This window comes from Sus scrofa, chromosome 3 (assembly GCF_000003025.6).
Source record: "Sus scrofa isolate TJ Tabasco breed Duroc chromosome 3, Sscrofa11.1, whole genome shotgun sequence".
NCBI lineage: Eukaryota > Metazoa > Chordata > Mammalia > Artiodactyla > Suidae > Sus > Sus scrofa.
In genome coordinates, this window is record NC_010445.4 from 11,840,913 (window position 1) to 11,859,566 (window position 18,654).

At 46.4% G+C, this 18,654-nt stretch overlaps 1 protein-coding gene across 4 annotated transcripts in view; it reads right to left on the reverse strand.

The window, feature by feature from the left end:
* The window catches only part of LOC100620992 (general transcription factor II-I repeat domain-containing protein 2), a 56,504-nt gene continuing 38,890 nt past the window's right edge, over positions 1,041-18,654 (reverse strand). For 2 of the 4 annotated variants that reach the window (XM_013995561.1, XM_003354512.4), the window contains 7 exons: positions 12,236-12,292; positions 11,001-11,063; positions 9,235-9,312; positions 8,295-8,378; positions 6,922-7,105; positions 6,563-6,591; positions 1,041-2,847 (listed from right to left, as the gene is read on the reverse strand). In XM_013995561.1, coding sequence (XP_013851015.1) covers positions 1,244-2,847; positions 6,563-6,591; positions 6,922-7,105; positions 8,295-8,378; positions 9,235-9,312; positions 11,001-11,063; positions 12,236-12,292 — 2,099 coding nt within the window. In that variant the 3' untranslated portion in view covers positions 1,041-1,243. The remainder of the gene's footprint in view (positions 2,848-6,562; positions 6,592-6,921; positions 7,106-8,294; positions 8,379-9,234; positions 9,313-11,000; positions 11,064-12,235; positions 12,293-18,654) is intronic. The other 2 variants (XM_013995562.1, XM_013995560.1) reach the window with 1 other exon arrangement.

The window sequence follows — 18,654 nt, forward strand, 5'->3', positions numbered from 1 at the left end:
ATGCAGCTTTAACTGAAGGCCATGGGTGGCCTGGAGAGCTTCTTTTCCTGTGTGGGAAGCAGCGTGTGAGGCTGGACAAGGCTGGTGGCTTAGAGGTAAGAGAAGGATGCACTGGGACAGGTGCCTCTCAAGAGAATTCTTTGACCATCAAAGGGTTAAGAGAGCCTTGAGAAAAATCACTGGGCCCTTAACTGTATTTGCTTTTCACCATATCATGGAAAATCCTCCTTCTTAGAAAATACGCTCTTGAAAATCTAGGGTTAAAAGAGGTATGTAACTTTCCCTCAAAAGGCTCAGAAAAAAAACTATGCTCACACATTTATACACAAATTATAGATAGTCACAGACATTCATTTACACGCACCTATAGGCAAAGTTGTACACACACACACACACACACTTACACATGGGGTGAGAGGAGAGCAAACAAATGATAAACAGGGCCAAAATGTAATAATATGAGAGTCTGGCCAAAGGGCAGTAAGTCTTCTTCATGCTATTTTCATTTCTGCACCTTTTCTATACATTTGAAATTGTTTCAAAATAAAGTTTAAAAGAAAGCCTCCAATCCTCACGTTAATCTTTGAAAGCCCCTGAAAGCCTATATTTGTTTTGAAGATTTTCCTTCCTTTTTTTTTTTTTTTTTTTTTTGACTGCACCCACAGCAGGCGGAAGTTCCTGGGCCAGGGATCGGACCCCAAGCCCCAGCAGTGACAATGCCAGATCTCTAACTGCTAGGCCACCAGGGAACTCCGAGGATTTTCCATTTTAAGTCCTACCTTTTTGGATTCGTGTGGAGGTGCAGACAGGAAATGCACGGACGCCACGGGACGGGAAGATGTCTCTAAAGTGATTTTCTTTCAACTTGGAAGCACGTGCGGTCCGTCCGGCTGCGACGCACACGGAGGGATAAATGCGCGCGTACATACACCCTCGGGGCGCATGGGCCCCCCTTTCTGTGGATTGATTTAAACTTCAGGATGCAGTCCCCGTGCCAAGAGGGAAAAAGGCCACGCATAAGAAGACTCAACGACCAGAAATACGAGAAACTTTCTTGATTTTTACTGGGCCGTGGGGAAGCACAAAACGTACAAACAGGTCTGATACCGCAAATGGTATTTCCAAGTCAAGGTGGAAAAAAAAGGAACGCCAGAAAAATGTAAGAACTCATTTGCTCATCTGACAACCTGCGGCCCTAGCGGCGTCTAGGCTTCCGGGGCCCGGGCACCCTGCGGGGGCGAGGTCACGTGGCGATGTGGAGGACGGAATCCCACCGGGAGTCCTTTAACTGGGAGCAGTATTCCGTCTTACTCAGTTTCATGATGGAGAAGAGCTGCTCGCAAACGTAGGTGCTGCCAAACATGGACAGGATCTTGGCGCAGTGGGTTCTGTACTTGGGGTAGCTGCTCCAGAGGTATTTGTAGAACTCCGGTATTCCGACCTTGTCGTATTTGGTTTTCAGGACCGTGTTGCACTGCAGGTCAATCACCTCCATCTGCAGCGCTTCCTGAACGCTCTCGATCTTCACGGAGAAGGGGGAGCTGAACAGGGTCAGTTCCCTTTCGTAGAGTTTGAAATCGGACAGCCTTTTCTGGAACTCGGCCTTGAGCGCCACGATGTTGGGGATATAGTTGAGGCCGTCGCTTTCATTTCTGGACACCGATTTCAGGGTGGGAAAGTGCGCCAGGTTATTCCTGGCCAGATGAGTTTCCCAGAGGCACAGCTTGGCCAGAAAGGCCCGAATCAGGTCGTACATCTGCGTCACGATTTGGGAGTGCCCTTGGAGCGAGAGGTTCAGCGTGTTCAGATGCATGGTCATGTCCACCAGAAAGGCCAGGTCTTTGATCCAATCCGCAGAGCTCAGCTGAGGCAGGGGCTTGCCTCTGGAGGACATGAAAGAATCGATTTCTTCCAGCGATTCGAAGAACCTCTTCAGCACCAGCCCTCGGCTGAGCCACTTGATCTCGGTGTAGTAGAGAAGGCTGCCGTACTGGCTGTCCAGCTCGTAGAGCAAAGTCGTGAACTCACGGTGGTTCAGTCCGCGGGAGCAGATCCAGTTCACGGCGTTGACAACCACACTCATGATGTGGTCCATCTTCAGCTTCTGAGCGCAGAGCGATTCCGGGTGAATAATGCAACAAACGGACTTCAGGTCGGAGCCCTTGCAAACCGTCGCCACCTTGGACTTCAGTTTTGTGACAAGCCCGTCGTTGGCATCGACCATGGCGGGGGTGCCGGTGGAGGCCACGCTTACCAGTTTCGCCCAGTCGATATTAAACTTTTTAAGACTTTTCTCCACACGCAGAAAGATCTCATTTGCAGACTTTGTGCCGGTCATGGGCACCGTGTCCAAAAGCTCTTCGGAGACGTCGAAATTCTCATCGACGCCTCGGATGAATATGGCCAGCTGGGTGGTGTTATTGATGTCTGTGATCTCGTCGATGGCGATGGAATAGGCCACAAAGGATCTGATCTTCTCACGTAACTTCTCCCATAAGTTCCCGGCCACATCTTCTACAGGCTGGACGGCAGCTTTTTCCCTGGGACTCGCGTTGGCCAAGCCTTGTTTTCGCTCGGGACTCACCAGGTCCGAGGACCCTAAGAGGTACTTTCTGAGCCCCTTCTTGAGCTCGCGGAGCTTCTCGTCGCGCATGCGCTCGGTGTACTGGTCGTAGTGCTTGCTGTGGTTGGTTTGATAGTGGCGTCGCAGGTTGTATTCCTTGGACACCGACATGCTCTGTTTGCATATCAGACACGTAGGGATGTTCTGCACTTCCACGAAGAAATAGGCTCGCTCCCACTTTTCTTGAAAGACACGGCCCTCTTGGTCTATCTTTCTCTTGCCCACTTTCGATAGAGACAGGGAGACAAGAAAGAGTTCACGTTTGTCTAAAGGATTAGAAAAAACATCAGCCAGGAGTCCCCGCTCTGGCGCAACAGGATCGGGCGGTGTCTTGGGAGCCCTGGGACGCAGGTTCGATTCCCCGGCCCCGGACAGTGGGTTAACGATCCGGCGTGGCCACAGCTGCAGCGTGGGTCGCAGTGGCGGCTCCGATCTGATCCCTGGCCCCGGGAACTCCATATGCCGCGGGGAGGCAAAGAAAAAGAAAGAAAAAAGAAAACCACCAGTAAGAGCAGGATGACAAATGCAAGGGAAAATGTGGGTGGCGAGGGTGGGGGGGGTATGGTTAGTGGTTACCTGGAGAGTGACCCGCCCTCCAGAGAGGGAAGCAGGACACCCAGGGGCAGCAAACTGCTGCCAGAGGGAACGTGCCCCTTCCTGGCCAGATCTTCAGGTTTCTAAAGTAAACTCGGAAATGAATTTTTATGAAAAAGTCCCTGGTTTTCCAACATTGGCTTCAATTCTGATTCTTTTTTTTTTTTTTTAATTTATTTTTCATTTTTTTGTGACCTTGCAGTATACAGGGTTCCCCTGCCACGGGATCAGATCGGAGCAGCAGTTGTGACCTAAGCCACAGCTTGTGGCAATGCCGGATCCTTAACCCACTGTGCCAGGCTGGGGATTAAACCTGCACCCTAGTGCTCCAGAGGCTCTGATCTGGTGATGCCACAGCTGGAACTCCTCAGTCCCCTTTTTAAAAGTAGATGAGGAGTTCCCGTCGTGGCGCAGTGGTTAACGAATCCGACTAGGAACCATGAGGTTGCCGGTTCAGTCCCTGCCCTTGCTCAGTGGGTTAACGATCCGGCATTGCCGTGAGCTGTGGTGTAGGTTGCAGACGCGGCTCGGATCCCGCATTGCTGTGGCTCTGGTGTAGGCTGGCGGCTACAGCTCCGAATGGACCCCTAGCCTGGGAACCTCCATATGCCGTGGGAGCGGCCCAAGAAATAGCAAAAAGACAAAAAACAAACAGACAAAAACAAACAAACAAACAAAAAAATAAAAGTAGATGAGACATCTTTGGTGAGGTTCAGCAAGTGGCTGTGTTTGCTCCACCTGGTTTAAGTAGGAGTGATTTGAAAGCCTATCTGCATTTTAACATATCCTTTTTTTATTTGATTTTCAAGAGAACTTTGAAATAACAGCAGGGTTTGAGCACAGAGGGCGCATGATTTACCTGCTGTGAGCCCTGAAAGACACTGATGAGAGCCACAGAACCTCATACAACCTGGTTTAAATGGAAAGAAACTGCCCACGATGCAGGTGAGCTTGACTTCAAGGGAACAGAGGTATAAAAATTCACTTTGAGAAAATGTAGGCACAGACAGAAGCCAATTTAGTGGTTGCCTGGGGTTAGGGCTGGGAATGGGAAAAGACTAAAAATGGGTAGGAGGACCCTGTTGGGGGGATGATGGAAATTTCTGGTAATAGATCGTGGTGATAGTTGCAAAACTCCATATATTTACTAAAAATCATGGGATTGTGTAGAGTTTACACAAGTAAATAGTATGGTATGTAAATTATGCCATAATAAAGCTATTAAAAATGTAAAAAGCCATTTGGCAACCAGATGAGTTTAGGAATAATAATGTGCATTTTAAAAGAACGCTTTAGTTTCCAATGTTTAAATGAGGTTCTCTAGTGACTCAAAATCTTGGGACCATCTCTACATCGTCTGCTTTTTTCTTTCTTTCTAGAGGTACCTTTTTTCTTAACTTTTTTTTTTTTGGCTTTGACCAAGGCATGTGGAAGTTTCCAGGCCAGGGATCAAACCTTAGCCACAGCAGTGACCCAAGCCACTGCGGTGACAATGCTGGATCCTCAACCCACTGGCACCCCAAGAGAACTCCAGGAGGTACTTCTTCTCAGTAAATATGCTACCGAAGTGAGCGCTAGAGATACTTTAAAAACTTTTTTTTTTTTTTTTTTGTCTTTTGTCTTTTTGTCTTTTGTTGTTGTTGTTGTTGTTGCTATTTCTTGGGCCGCTCCCGCGGCATATGGAGGTTCCCAGGCTAGGGGTCAAATCGGAGCTGTAGCCACCGGCCTACGCCAGAGGCACAGCAACTCGGGATCCGAGCCGCGTCTGCAACCTACACCACAGCTCACGGCAATGCCGGATCGTTAACCCACTGAGCAAGGGCAGGGACCGAACCGGCAACCTCATGGTTCCTAGTCGGATTCGTTAACCACTGCGCCACGACGGGAACTCCTAAAAACTTTTTTTTTTAATTGCAATATATTTGGTTTGCAATGTTGTGTTAGTTTCAGGTGTACGGCAAAATGATTCAGTTTTTATATTTATATATATATTCTTTTTCTTTTCTTTTTTTTTTTTTTTTGCTTGGGCTGCTCCCGAGGCACATGGAGGTTCCCAGGCTAGGGGTCCAATCGGAGCTGTAGCTGCTGGCCTACACCACAGCCACAGCAATGCGGGATCCGAGCCACGTCTGCAACCTACACCACAGCTCACGGCAACGCCGGATCATTAACCCACTGAGCAAGGGCAGAGACCGAACCGGCAACCTCATGGTTCCTAGTCGGATTCGTTAACCACTGCACCACGACGGGAACTCCCATATTCTTTATTAGATTCTTTTCCATTATAGATTATCATAAGATACTGAGTAGTTCCCTGTGCTATACAGGAGGTCCTTGTTGGTTACATCTTCTGCTTTGATACCCAACAGGATTTTGACTTGCTTGCAAGGACTCTAGGGGAGACATTAAAATTCTTTAACAAGCAGAGTGGCTGGGATGTATTGCTCCATCAGAACAGAAGTCAACCTCAGCACTGGAGGGGGTTCTGGGAGCCCTGCTGTGCCAGGCGGTACCCCTGTTGGTTCTGAACGGTGGGGAGGTGAGGGGTGGGAGATCCTGAGGCAGGGGACTGGGGTGGCCAGGCAGGTACTATGGGCCAGCTGAGGCAGAGAGTAGTAGTTCAGTATTATGATAAAGCCTCAGCCATAAAGGGCTGTTGAATGAGACTTTGCTGTATCATTACACACAGCAAGCTCCATCGCACTGTTATACGAGGAGAAAAAGCCTGGCTAAGAAAACTCAAACAGAATTAAAGGGCTTTCTAAGAAGCAGGAAAGGGAGGTTCCCGTCGTGGGAATGAGCCCGACAGCATTGCTGTGAGCTTTGGTGCAGACACAGTTCGGATCTGGTGTTGCTGCAGCTGTGGTGTAGGCCAGCGGCTACAGCTCCGATTGGACCCCTAGCCTGGGAACCTCCCTATGCTGCAGGTGCGGCCCTAAAAAGACAAAGGAAAAAAAAAAAAAAAAAAAGAAGCAGCAGCAGCAGCAGCAGGAAAGGGAGTTCCTGTTGTAGCTCAGCAGGTTAAGGACCCTACCAAGGTCCTTGAGGATGCAGGTTTCATCCTTGGCCTTGCTCAGTGGGTTAAGGATCTGGTGTTGCCACAAGCTGTGGCGTAGGTTGCGGATGCGGCAGCTCTGATTCGACCTCTAGCCTGGGAACTTCCGTATGCCCTAAAAAAAGAAAGGGAGAAAAGAAGAAGAGGAAGCAGAAAAAACACAAGTGCCGTGCTTTGCACTGAGACCCAAGGCTCAGGAAGCAAGGACCTCGAGGTGAGTGTCTGGTGAGACCGCTCACACCGACCGCACAGCGGGGCTGGCACCACCTTCTCGCCTCCAGGATACTCACCATTGCTGAGCTCGAGTCCCGGAAGTGGTCTGAAGAGAAAGAGACATTGGTGAGGGCAACAAAGTCACTTTTCCTCTCTTGTCCCTTTAGCTCTATTTGACAAACTTTTGGGAGCGTCAACACTAGGCTAAACTAAGACAGGCTGCCCACCATCGCCACGAAACAGGAGCGCGGACACAGGCTCCCAAAGCAGGATACGGTGAACTGAGGATGACAGGCGGTGTGACACAGCAGCTGACTGCAGGGACCTTGGATGCCTGCCTCCCGGGGTGGGAATCCCTGTGCCCCTGGCTTGCCCACCTTGGGCAAGTGACAATCTGCAGGTCATTGTCCTGGCCAAGCCGGGAACGCTCACGTGCCTGATGACTGTGAATTTGATAAATTCTGCGGCATCCAGGATCCTCCGCATGGAGCTGATTTCTAGGTAGCCGGGGGCTTTGAATACCACCCCTGGGGGCATGCCATCAATGACCACACAGCCGGGGTTGAAGGTGATTTTCCGGTAGGGAACCTTCACAGGGAAATCCACTCCGATCGCCTCACCTGTGATGAGACAGACAGTATAAAACTGGCTGAGTCCGTCACTTGCTCTTCCCAAACCGTGCGTCATCTTAGATGTCAAGATTTTAAAATCATGCACATCAAGTGACAACATGGCTGAGCACTTTATTTTTCAGTGATGCTAGGAAATATGAATAATTTTCTTGATTTTAAAACTGGTACCGGGTAGTATAGCAGATTCCGTTTCTTTCCTCATTAAAAGGGATTATTGGAGTTCCCGTTGTGGCTTGGTGGGTTAAGAACCTGAGTAGTATCCATGAGGATGTGGGTTTGATCCCTGGCCTTGCTCAGTGGGTTAAGGATTCGGCATTGTCGCAAGCTGTGGTGTAGGTCACAGAGGTGGATTGGATCCTGAGTCGTGGTGGCTGTGGTGTAGGCTGGCAGCTGCAGGTCTGATTTGACCCCTAGCCTGGGAACTTCACATGCCACAGTTGTCCCCGTTAGACTAGACTAGACTAGACTAGAATAGAAAAGAAAAGATAGGAGTTCCCTTCGTGGCGCAGTGGTTAACGAATCCGACTAGGAACCATGAGGTTGCGGGTTCGGTCCTTGCCCTTGCTCAGTGAGTTAATGATCTGGCGTTGCCGTGAGCTGTGGTGTAGGTTGCAGACGCGGCTCGGATCCCACGTTGCTGTGGCTCTGGCGTAGGCCAGAGGCTACAGCTCCGATTCGACCCCTAGCCTGGGAACCTCCATATGCCGCGGGAGCGGCCCAAGAAATAGCAAAAAAAAGACAAAAAAAAAAAAAAAAAAAAAAAAGAAAAGATTACAAAATAAATGATCATAGTATCTACTGAAAATGTTTTTGTGAGTATTAAAGGGTGAATCACATCACACACTAAAAACAACACTGAGCCATAGTGAGAGGTCAGTAAGTCAGAGATAGCTATTATTATTTTTTAAATATTTTAAATTTTTTAAATATTTTCAATTGAGATATAGCTGACATGTAACATTTTATTAGTTTGGGGTATTCAACATAATTATTTGCTGGAGATAGCTATTATTATTATGTAATTAGCGTCTCCATGTAAAAGCTCTTCCTTAGTAAAAATACACACTAATTTTGATCAGAGTGCCCTCACAGAAAGATCAATTTCTTAAAGCAATCAATTCGAAAAAAAATCTTTCAAATATATAAAATTGGGATATGTAAAAATATACAAACATACCAAATTTTCGGCTGAAGAGGTCATTGACCTGTTCTCTTAGTTGTTTTATTTTTTCAATGCTTGATAATTTTTCCTTCTCGTTATCTAAAAAATAATTTAAAAACAAGCAACCAGGTTTATTCATGTATTTACCCTCAGGAAAAACTATTGGAGGAAATGCCTGTTAGCACATAAGAATGCACGTTACATTCAGTTTACTTTCAGCCATAATTCAGCATTTTTAGAAATTCATAAATTTAAGGCATTATAGATGACAGAGAATTTTCCAAGTTATGATTCTGTGTAAATACAAAACATACTACATCAGGGAACTTCTTCAATATCATGTAAGATAAGGGTGTCCACTCTCACCTGTACTCTTTAGCATTCTAATAGAGATACGAGCCTGTGCAATATGGCAAGTAAAAGGAATAGGATGTACTAGGATTAGAGGGGAAATTTTTTTACTACTTAAAATGTTTATTCTGTTCAGTGTTGAAGAACTAAAGCCATTACGTGGTTCAAAATTAAAGAAACATAAAACAGTACATCATGAAATGAGTCCCTCCCTTCCCTATCTCAGCTCTTAAGTTTCCTTCTCTGTAGGATCTATGCTCTTAGATTCTTTTCTCTCTCTCCAGATATAGTTTACATACATGTATTCAGAAAAGAATTAACTGATGGAGAACAGACACAATTGACCTTTGGGGCCAGTTCCAATTCAGAGGTAGCACAGCTGTGAGAAGCAATATATCTGATTAACAATGTCTGATATAGCAAGATATCTGGTGGGTGGCCATTGGCAGCATATCTTATATTCCTGAATTGTCTTCTTTAGTTGCCAGGGTGAACTTAGCATAAAAATAGCTCCAAGAGACTCACCCATGTCACAAGATGGTTAAAATATAACAAAATGCAAACGATAATCTAAATGATGATAAAGCCAGAGAGAATTCCATACCTGGGACTGTCACCTGGACAATGTTAAGATCTTCAACACCCACTGCAGAATTGGTAAGAGTGGATGAATTGGTGTTTCCTTAAAAGAGAAATTGAAATTTAGACCTTATGGGAAATTAGGCTATGTCTCCTCTAAAAATATCAAAGCACCACTTTGATGAGAAGGCCAGACTGAAGTTTTAAAGCTTCAGGGAACATGCAGCTGTAGAATAATGATCTAGCTTGGCACTAATTGATATTTGGGTCTCTGCAGTTTGATGTCCCTCTCAAAAGGGAAAGGGCACCGTGGCTTTAATTTTGCTCATAGCCCTTGATATTTCAGTCTAATTTGATTTAGAAAGAAGGGTTAAAAATGTATTTCCTTGGGGAGTTCCCATTGTGGTTCAGTGGTTAACAAATCCGGCTAGGAACCCTGGGGTTGAGGTTCGATCCCTGGCCTCACTTAGTGGTTAAGGATCTGGTGTTGCCGTGAGCTGTGGTGTTGGGTCGCAGATGGGGCTCAGATCCTGTGTTGCTATGGCTGTGGTGTAGGCAGGCACTGTAGCTTGATTGGACCTCTAGCCTGGGAACCTCCATATGCCTGGGTGCGGCTCTCAAAAGACACTGTATATATGTTTCCTTTGTTGTTACTCTCACTTTAAAGAGGAGGGAGGACTAAGACATACAAATGTGTCCGTGAGGACACTTTAGAAGCGGAGATCCTATAAGTGATTGAACAGTCAAGGAAAGGCTCAAACAGGGTTAAATAGGAAAAGCACAGTTGACGTTATCACGATTTCTGGTCAAATGATGGACACAATGCTCACTTAAATTCTGTGAAATATGTAAATGAGCCTGTTGAGTCCTTTTTGAGGGACTCAAAGTTCAGCCCGTGTGTTCTGTGAATGGGAGTTTACATCTAAAGAGCAAGACCGTAATTCCTGTTGTGGCGGGTGTGGGGGAAACAGATCCAGCTAGTATCCATGAGCGTGCAGGTTCGAAACCTGGTCTCGCTCAGTGGGTTAAGGATCCGGCGTTGCCATGAGCTGTGGTGTAGGTCACAGACACGGCTCGGATCGGGCGTTGCTGTGGCTGTGATGTAGGCCAGTGGCTACAACTCTGATTAGACCCCTGGCCTGGGAACTTGCATCCTGCTACAGGTTCAGCTCAAAAAGCCAAAAAAATAAAATGAACTAAAGAGCAAGACCTGGGACGTTCCCTTGTGGCACAGGGGTTAAGGATACGTATCTGAGAGTTCCCGTCGTGGCGCAGTGGTTAACGAATCCGACTAGGAACCATGAGGTTGCGGGTTCGGTTCCTGCCCTTGCTCAGTGGGTTAACGATCTGGCGTTGCCGTGAGCTGTGGTGTAGGTTGCAGATGCGGCTAGCATCCTGCACTGCTGTGGCTCTGGCGTAGGCTGGTGACTACAGCTCCAATTCGACCCCTAGCCTGGGAACCTCCATATGCTGCAGGAGCGGCCCAAGAAATGGCAAAAAGACAAAAAAAAAAAAAAAAAAAGGATACGTATCTGTACCCGCCCCCCCACCCCATTCTCTGTTTCATTCTTTCCTTCCTGGACCGGCACAGTCTGGCTCCACCCTGACCCTGGGCTAATTGGCTCGGCTTAATTCTGTTGTCTGAAAAGCCTAGGGCACTGGGGACTTGCTGGGAGTACTGGCTGCTCTGGTTACACAAACACACACATAGGGATTTCAGTCTTTTCCCCACAGTCGTCCTTTCAGGAAAATATGAAAACTGTACTTGGAAGTGGGCATCTGACAACCAACCTTCGATTTTCACCTCGGCTTCAGCGTCCTCACTCGTTTCTGAAGGGACAGGCTGAGTAGACTCTTGAAAAGAGAAGTTTCTAAAATGACCTTCATGATTATACCTTCTCATGTTCCAACATTTGACTGCTATACCAAAACGTCACCTCATCCTGGCATTTTAAATACCTTTCATATTTAATAGACATAAAGGTAATTTTAATTTTAAAAGGGATAATAGGCTAATAAAGGATCATCTTATAAGGAATAAGGGGAGATAAAAAAAACGCTCAGATATTATCAAATAACATGACATTACCCACCGTAAGGGACACAGAATATCCTTCTACTTGAGCTAATGGGATTCATGTGGTCATAGCGTTTTCTGTTTGTCATTAGGAATGACTAGGATTGACTGACTGACTGATTGATTTTTGGCTTTTTAGGGCCGCACCCAAGGCAAGTGGAAGTTCCCAGGGCAGGGGTCGAATCGGAGCTGCAGCTGCCAGCCTACACCCCAGTCGTAGCAACGCAGGATCTGAGCCTCGTCTGCGACCTACACCACAGCTCACGGCAACGCCAGATCCTTAACCCACTGAGCGAGGCCAGGGAGCCAGCCGGAATCCTCATGGTATCTAGTCGGGTTCATTTCCGCTGACCCACAGTGGGAACTCCAGGAATTATCAGGATTTTAAAAAGCCACTTGCTTTGGTTAATAGCGCCCCTCTTACCCTGCCAGCAGCCCCCAAGTGATTCTGCATCTAGTATTACATAGAGATATAATTGAGTTTTCTAGCAAGCAAGAATTAAGACATATGCATTAAGTTCTTCATATAGACAAAAGCCTGGCTAGATTACCTCACCTAACTCTGGCTCATTTTAGACAGAACTGTCCAAGCTTACATTAATCGTTAGTAAAAAAAGAAAGACTAGGAGTTCCCATCGTGGCTGAGTGGTAATGAACCTGACTAGGATCCATGAGGATGCAGTTTCCATCCCTGGCCTTGCTCAGTGGATTGGGAATCTGGTGTTGCCATGTGCTATGGTGTAGGTCACAGATGAGGCTCAGATCCCACATTGCTGTGGCTGTGGTGTAGGCTGGCGGCTGCAGCCCCAATTCAACCCCTAGCCTGGGAACTTCCATACATATGCCGCCTATGCCATGGTTGTGGCCCTAATAAGACACACACAAAAAGTGCATTATTTGTAAAATGCGGTAAACTAAATGGGGGGGGGGAATGCCTCATTTTTCTAACCTTCCATTGGTAACTCCATTTCTATTACTTCATTGCTTGCAGAGGAATGATGGCTGTCTGAAAGGAAAGCAAACAATGTATTAAAAAGGCAGAAATATAAATATTAAAAGAAGACATTTAAAACAATGCAAAAGGAGCTCCTGCTGTGGTGCAACGGGATCCACAGCATTTTGAGAGCGCCGGGACACAGGTTCAATTCCCAGCCTGGCACAGTGGGTTAGGGATCCAACATCGCCATAGCTGAGACTTAGTTCACAGCTGCAGCTCGGATCTGATCCGTGGCCTGGAGCGCCATATGCTGCAGGTGGGGTAAAAAAACAAAAACAAACAAAAAAGGAGTTCCTGCAGAATCTGAGTAGAAACCATGAGGTTGCAGGTTCCATGCCTGGCTTCACTCAGTGGGTTGAGGATCCGGCGTTGCCGTGAGCTGTGGTGTAGGTCACAGACACAACTCGGATCTGGCATTGCTGTGGCTGTGGCGTAGACTGGCAGCTACAGCTCCGATTCGACCCCTAGCCTGGGAACCTCTATATGCCTCGGGTGTGGCCCTAAAAAGCTACATAAATAAATACAATATAAATATGAATAAATTAAAAAAATAAAAAATTTTAAATAAAAAAAATGCAAAGAATCCAAGATGTGTACAGGAATATACATGAAATACTTTGATTCTTTGAAATCAAATTCACAAAAATGATCCTTTTATTAGTTGTTTTTTCTTTGTTATTTTATCTGTGCTTTGGAGGAATTTCAAACATAGAAAAGCAGTGTTTTTCCAGTTTTATCTGTGCCCGCCCCATCCCCACCAGTAGTTTAAAGTAAATCCCAGAATTCAGGGTGGAACACCTCTTTTCCCTTAGCATCGCCCCCTAAATTAACAATTATTCTTTATTGGAGTTCTCTTGTGGCGAAGCAGGTTAAGGATCTAGCCTTGTCACTGATGTGTTAGGGGTTTGATCCCTGTCCCAGGGACTTTCACATGCTGCTGATAGGGAGCCAAAAAAAATATATATATTCTTTGTCATCATCTCATAGCTAGTCATTGTTCACATTTCCTCAATTGTCTCATAAATGTATTTATTTACTTGTTTATTTTTGCTTTTTAGGGCTGCACCTGTGGTACATGGAGTTCCCAGGCTAGGGGTCTAATCGGAGCTGTAGTCTCTGGCCTACACCACAGCTACAGCAATGCAGGATCCGAGCCGTGTCTGAGACCCACACCACAACTCATGGCAATGCGGTTCCCTAACCCACTGAGCAAGGCCAGGGATCAAACCTGCAACCTCATGTTTCCTAGTCGGATTCGCTTCCACTGAGTCACGACAGGAACTCTTCATAAATGCATTTTTTTTTAAAATTTATATTTGGAATTCCCGTCGTGGATCAACAGAAACAAATCTGACTTGCATCCATGAGGACGCAGGTTCAATCCCTGGCCTCCCTCAGTGGCTTAGGGATCTGGTGTTGCCGTGAGCTGTGGTGTAGGTCACAGATCTCACTGGGATCCTGTGTTGCTGTGGCTGTGGTGTAGGCTGGCGGCTGTAGCTCTGATTAGACCCCTAGCCTGGGAACCTCCATATGCCACAGGTGCAGGCCTAAAAAAACCCCTCTATATTTGGACGGAGTTCCCTTGTGGCTCAGTGGGTTAAGGATCTGATATTTTCACTGCTGTGGCTTGGGTTTGATCCCTGGCCTGGGAACTTCTCCATGCTGCAGGCTCTGCCACAAAGGAAAAAAAAATGACTTTATACTTGGAAATAGTTTTAAGCTTATAGAAAAGTTGCAAAAGAAACTTTTTATACAAAGCAGCTCCATCCACGCTTGACTCAGATAACATAACGTGAACAACGTCCCCTGTTTGTAATCTTTGTCTCTCCCTCCCTCTCTCTCTAGAGAGACATAGATGTAGCTCCACATGCTTTTTTCTTTTCTTTCTTTTTTTCTTTTTAGTGTGGAACCCGCGGCGTATGGAGGTTCCCAGGCTAGGAGTTGAATCAGAACTACAGCTGCCGGTCTACACCACAGCCACAGCAACCCGGGATCCGAGCTGCATCTGTGCCCTACCCCACAGCTTACGGCAACGCCAGATCCTTAAGCCACTGAGCGAGGCCAGGGATTGAACCCACATCTTCATGGATACTAGTCAGGTTTGTTTCTGCTCAGCCACAACGGGAGCTCCCTACTTCTTTTTCTGAAGCATTTGAGGAAAAGTACATACAAAATGCACCTGTATCTCTAAACACTTTGCTGACTGTTTTCGTAGAATAGGGGTATTCTCTCATACGATCGCAGTATAAAGTCACAGAATTTAACACGCAAGACAATCCCTTCATGCCTTTTACCATTCCTACTTCAATTTTGTCAGTTGCCCAAATCTCCTTTAGAGCTTTTCCCTTTCAGGATGGGATCCAGTTGGGGGTCAGGTCTTCTTTTTCGTTGTCACATCCTTTTAATCTCCTTTGATCTGGAATAGTTCTCGTAGCCTGTCTTCATTTTTTATGGCATTGCCATTTCTCAAGAACTGAAACCACCCCCCACCTCCCCCCTAGAATGTTCCTCATTTTGAGTTTGTCTGGTGTCCTTAGGTGAGATTCAGCGGTTTGCATTCTCAGCTGGAATACTGCCTCCAGGATGCCGTGTACCCGGTGTAGCCCAAGCACAGGCACCTGGAATTCGGTGCAGGCAGGCTTTTGAGCTGATTGGTCTCATCCCGCTGTGAAGACATACACCCAGAGTTCCTGCCGAGGCTCAGCAGAAACGAATCTGACTAGTTAGTATCCATGAGGACACAGGTTCAATCCCTGGCCTCGCTCCATGGGTTAAAGATCCGGCATTGCTGTGGCTGTGGTGTAGGCCGGTAGCTGTAGCTCTGATTCGACCTCCAGCCGGGGAACCTCCATATGTCACGGGTATGGCCCTAGAAAGCAAAAAAAAAAAAAGAGGAAATAAACCGCCTTGAGGCCAACATACAGAGGCCATCTTTGGGTCATTTCTAGAAGTAACTCCAGCACTGCATCCTCAAAGTGGTCAGGCTGTCAGCCCAGCCACAAACGAGACAAAAATCAAATCACTTAAATATAAAAGCAAGTCATGTACCCATGTTGAGTCTCATTATATGACTTCACCCAACAGAAGCTAAGGTAGATAATTTTTTTTGTCTTTTTAGGGCCTCACCCGCGGCATATGGAGGTTCCCAGGCTAGGGGTTGAATTGGAGCTGTAGCTGCCTGCCTCCACCACAGCCACAGCAATGCGAGCCCTGAGTCCTGTCTGCGTCCTCATGTATACTAGTCAGGTTGGTTTCCACTGAGCCTGATGGGAACTTCAATAATTTAAAAACAAACTGTCTCTTGTTAGGTTTGAGTCTAAGCAAGATCAAATTTACATTTAAAAAGAAAAAAAAAGAGACAACCAACCCAGAAGTTAGGCCAATGCATTTCTTTTCCTCCTTTTCATTTCAAAACGTCAAAAAAATCCAGAACTAAATATCACATCCAGGAAATTCAATGTAGGTTAACTTTAAAATTCTGACATGCTCTGGAAAGTGGACATGAAGAAGTAAGACCTTTGAAATACTTCAAATGAGGAATTCTTTTAAGGATCACCTTTTGTTTTTGTTTTGCTTTTTTTTTTTTTTTTTTGGCTGCATCTGAGGCAGGTGGAAAATCCTGGGCCAGAGATCGAACCCAGCCACAGTAGTGACCCAAGCTGATGCAGTGACAATGCTAGATCCTTAACCTACTGCACCACAAGGGAACTCCTCAAAGGATCAGTTTTTGAAGGACCTGCTTACAGATTTCGTCATCAAATTTGGCTAGAGGTGTGCATTCATAGTCATCCCGTAAAGTAAAAAAGGCAAAAATAAGTGAGTGGCAATGAAATTCAGACATCCGCTACGACATGGATGAACCTTGCTACCTTATGCTTAGTGAAATAAGGAAGTCACAAAAGGACAAATACTGTATGATTCCACTTATATGAGGCACCACAAATAGGGAAATGCATAGATAATTACAGCTTTGTAGTAGGTTTTGAAATCAGGAAGTACACACCTTCCAACTTTGCTATTTTTCAAGACTGTTTGGGCTATTTGGGGTCCGTTGCATTTCCACATGAATCTTAGGGAAGTTTCTCCAGTCCACAAATACTCGATGTCTTTCCATTTGTTTCTTCTTTAATGGCTTTCAACACTCTCTTGTAGTTTTCAGTGTATACGTCTTACACTTCTTTGGTTAAATGTATTCCCCAGTATTTTCTTTTCTTTTTTTTTTTTTTTCCAAGTATTCTTTTTGATGCTATAGCAAGTGGAATTTTTTTGAGTACACTTTTTGATTGCTCATTGCTAACATATGGAAATACAGTTGATTTTTGTATATTGACCTGGCATCCTGCAACGTTGCTGAAGTCCTTTATTAGCTCTAATTTGTGTTTTTATATCCCTTGGGGTTCTGTATACAGGATCCTGCCATCTGCAAAAAGAGACAGTTTTGCATCTTCCTTCCCAATTGAGAGGCCTTTTGTTATCTTACCTACCTGCCCCACCTAGAACCTCCTGTACAAAGTTGAAAAGAAGGGACACAAACAGCCATCCTTGTCTTGTTTCTGGTCTTAAGGGGAAAGCCTTCAGTCTTTTCATCATCAAGTATAACATGAACTCTACAGAGGTTTTTTTTTGGTAGATGCTCTTAATTATGTTGAGAAAGTTCCCTTCAATTCCTAGTTTGTTGAGCAGTTTTGTTTTGTCATGAGAGGGGGTAGTATTTTGTCAAATGCCTTTTTCCTACATCTATGGGAAAAATCCCTGTGCTTTTTGTCTTTTATGCCTCATGTTGTTATTCCCTTGGTTGATTTCCGTAGGTTGAACCAAGTAGGATCGATCGCACTTGGTCACTGTACGGTCAGGCCATTCAGGAGGGTTGTTCTCTGGCTCTCTGTACATCCCCTGCTCAACCACTCTCTGCTGCACCCACGTGACTATCTGATCTTTTTTTTTTTGCCATTTCTTGGGCCACTCCCACAGCATATGGAGGTTCCCAGGCTAGGGGTCTAATCAGAGCTGTAGCCACCAGCCTACGCCAGAGCCGCAGCAAGTCGGGATCCAAGCCACATCTGCAGCCTGTATCACAGCTCACGGCAATGCCGGATCCTTAACCCACTGAGCAAGGCCAGGGATCGAACCCACAACCTCACAGTTCCTAGTCGGATTTGTTAACCACTGAGCCACGACGGGAACTCCTCCGATCTTCTTATTTAAAGGGCTTCATCAGTGACATGCCTGCCCCCGGCTGGTTTCCCTGGGAACTGGTTGGCCAACCCGATGTCAATTCCCGCATCAATGGTAGCCTCCGTCTCTGTGTGTGAGGGTTGTTGTTATTATGTCTTGGGCCACCTGCTACCCAGGGTGGGGCTGTCACACCGGGATCTTGCTTCAGGTATGTAAAATTCACCTGTCCAACAAACCACCGCCTTTTCTATCATGGTATCTGGGTTCTTTTTTCTGTCTCATGGCAGGGCAACTACAAAGGCTTGCAGGCCGGGGTGGGGGTGCAGCGTCACCATGTATAATCCTCGGTAGATGTTCCTGGATTCATTTATTGAGGATTTTTTTTTTTTTTTTTGGCCACACCCGTGGCATGTGACATTCCCAGGCCACCAGGGATCAAACCCGAGCCACAGCAGTGACCCCAGCCTCGAAGGGACCACGCTGGATCCTTAACCTTGCACCACAAGGGAACTCTGGCCGGAAGTGTTTTGGTGACTCATTCACATGCTATACTTGTTATGTGACTTCACATTTTGTGTTGTATCTTCGGTCAGTTTCAGTAGTCTGTCCATTTCCTCTAGGTTGCTTCATTTGTGGGCGTACAACTGTTCAGGATTTGCAGTAGGCCGGTGGTCCCCCCAAAATAACCAAAACCTGTGAGGATATCATTGTTACGTGGCAAGGGGCGGCTCGTTCGCAGATGGGCTGAAGCGTGCTCAGCCGCTACCCTGCCGAAAAGATGCTGCTGCGTTATCCAGCTGGCTCACGGTAATCAGTGTGAGGGGCATTAAATGTGGGAAAGGCACGCGGAGGAGTCCGCGCAGGAGGGGTGTGATACGAGGAGGACTGTGTTAGTGCCTTGATCTCGGGGTTTTTGCATCCGAGTTCCCTCGGCCTGGAACGCTCCTCCCCTGCATCGTGCAGTGTCCGCCGGGAGGAAAACGGAGTGGTTACTGATACTCTTGCATCCATCAATGTCAAGTATATCTCAGCAGAGCTTGTACTGTGTGCTCTTCACTTCCAGGGGCCCTGGCCATGGGGGTCCCTGCACATGCAGAAGACCTGTGGGGCTTCTGAGGGCTTCATGTGGGCCAAAATGTTATGTGCACATGCGTGTCAGGGGTCTTCGGAGAGATCTGTGGTCCTGGTTGGGAGGG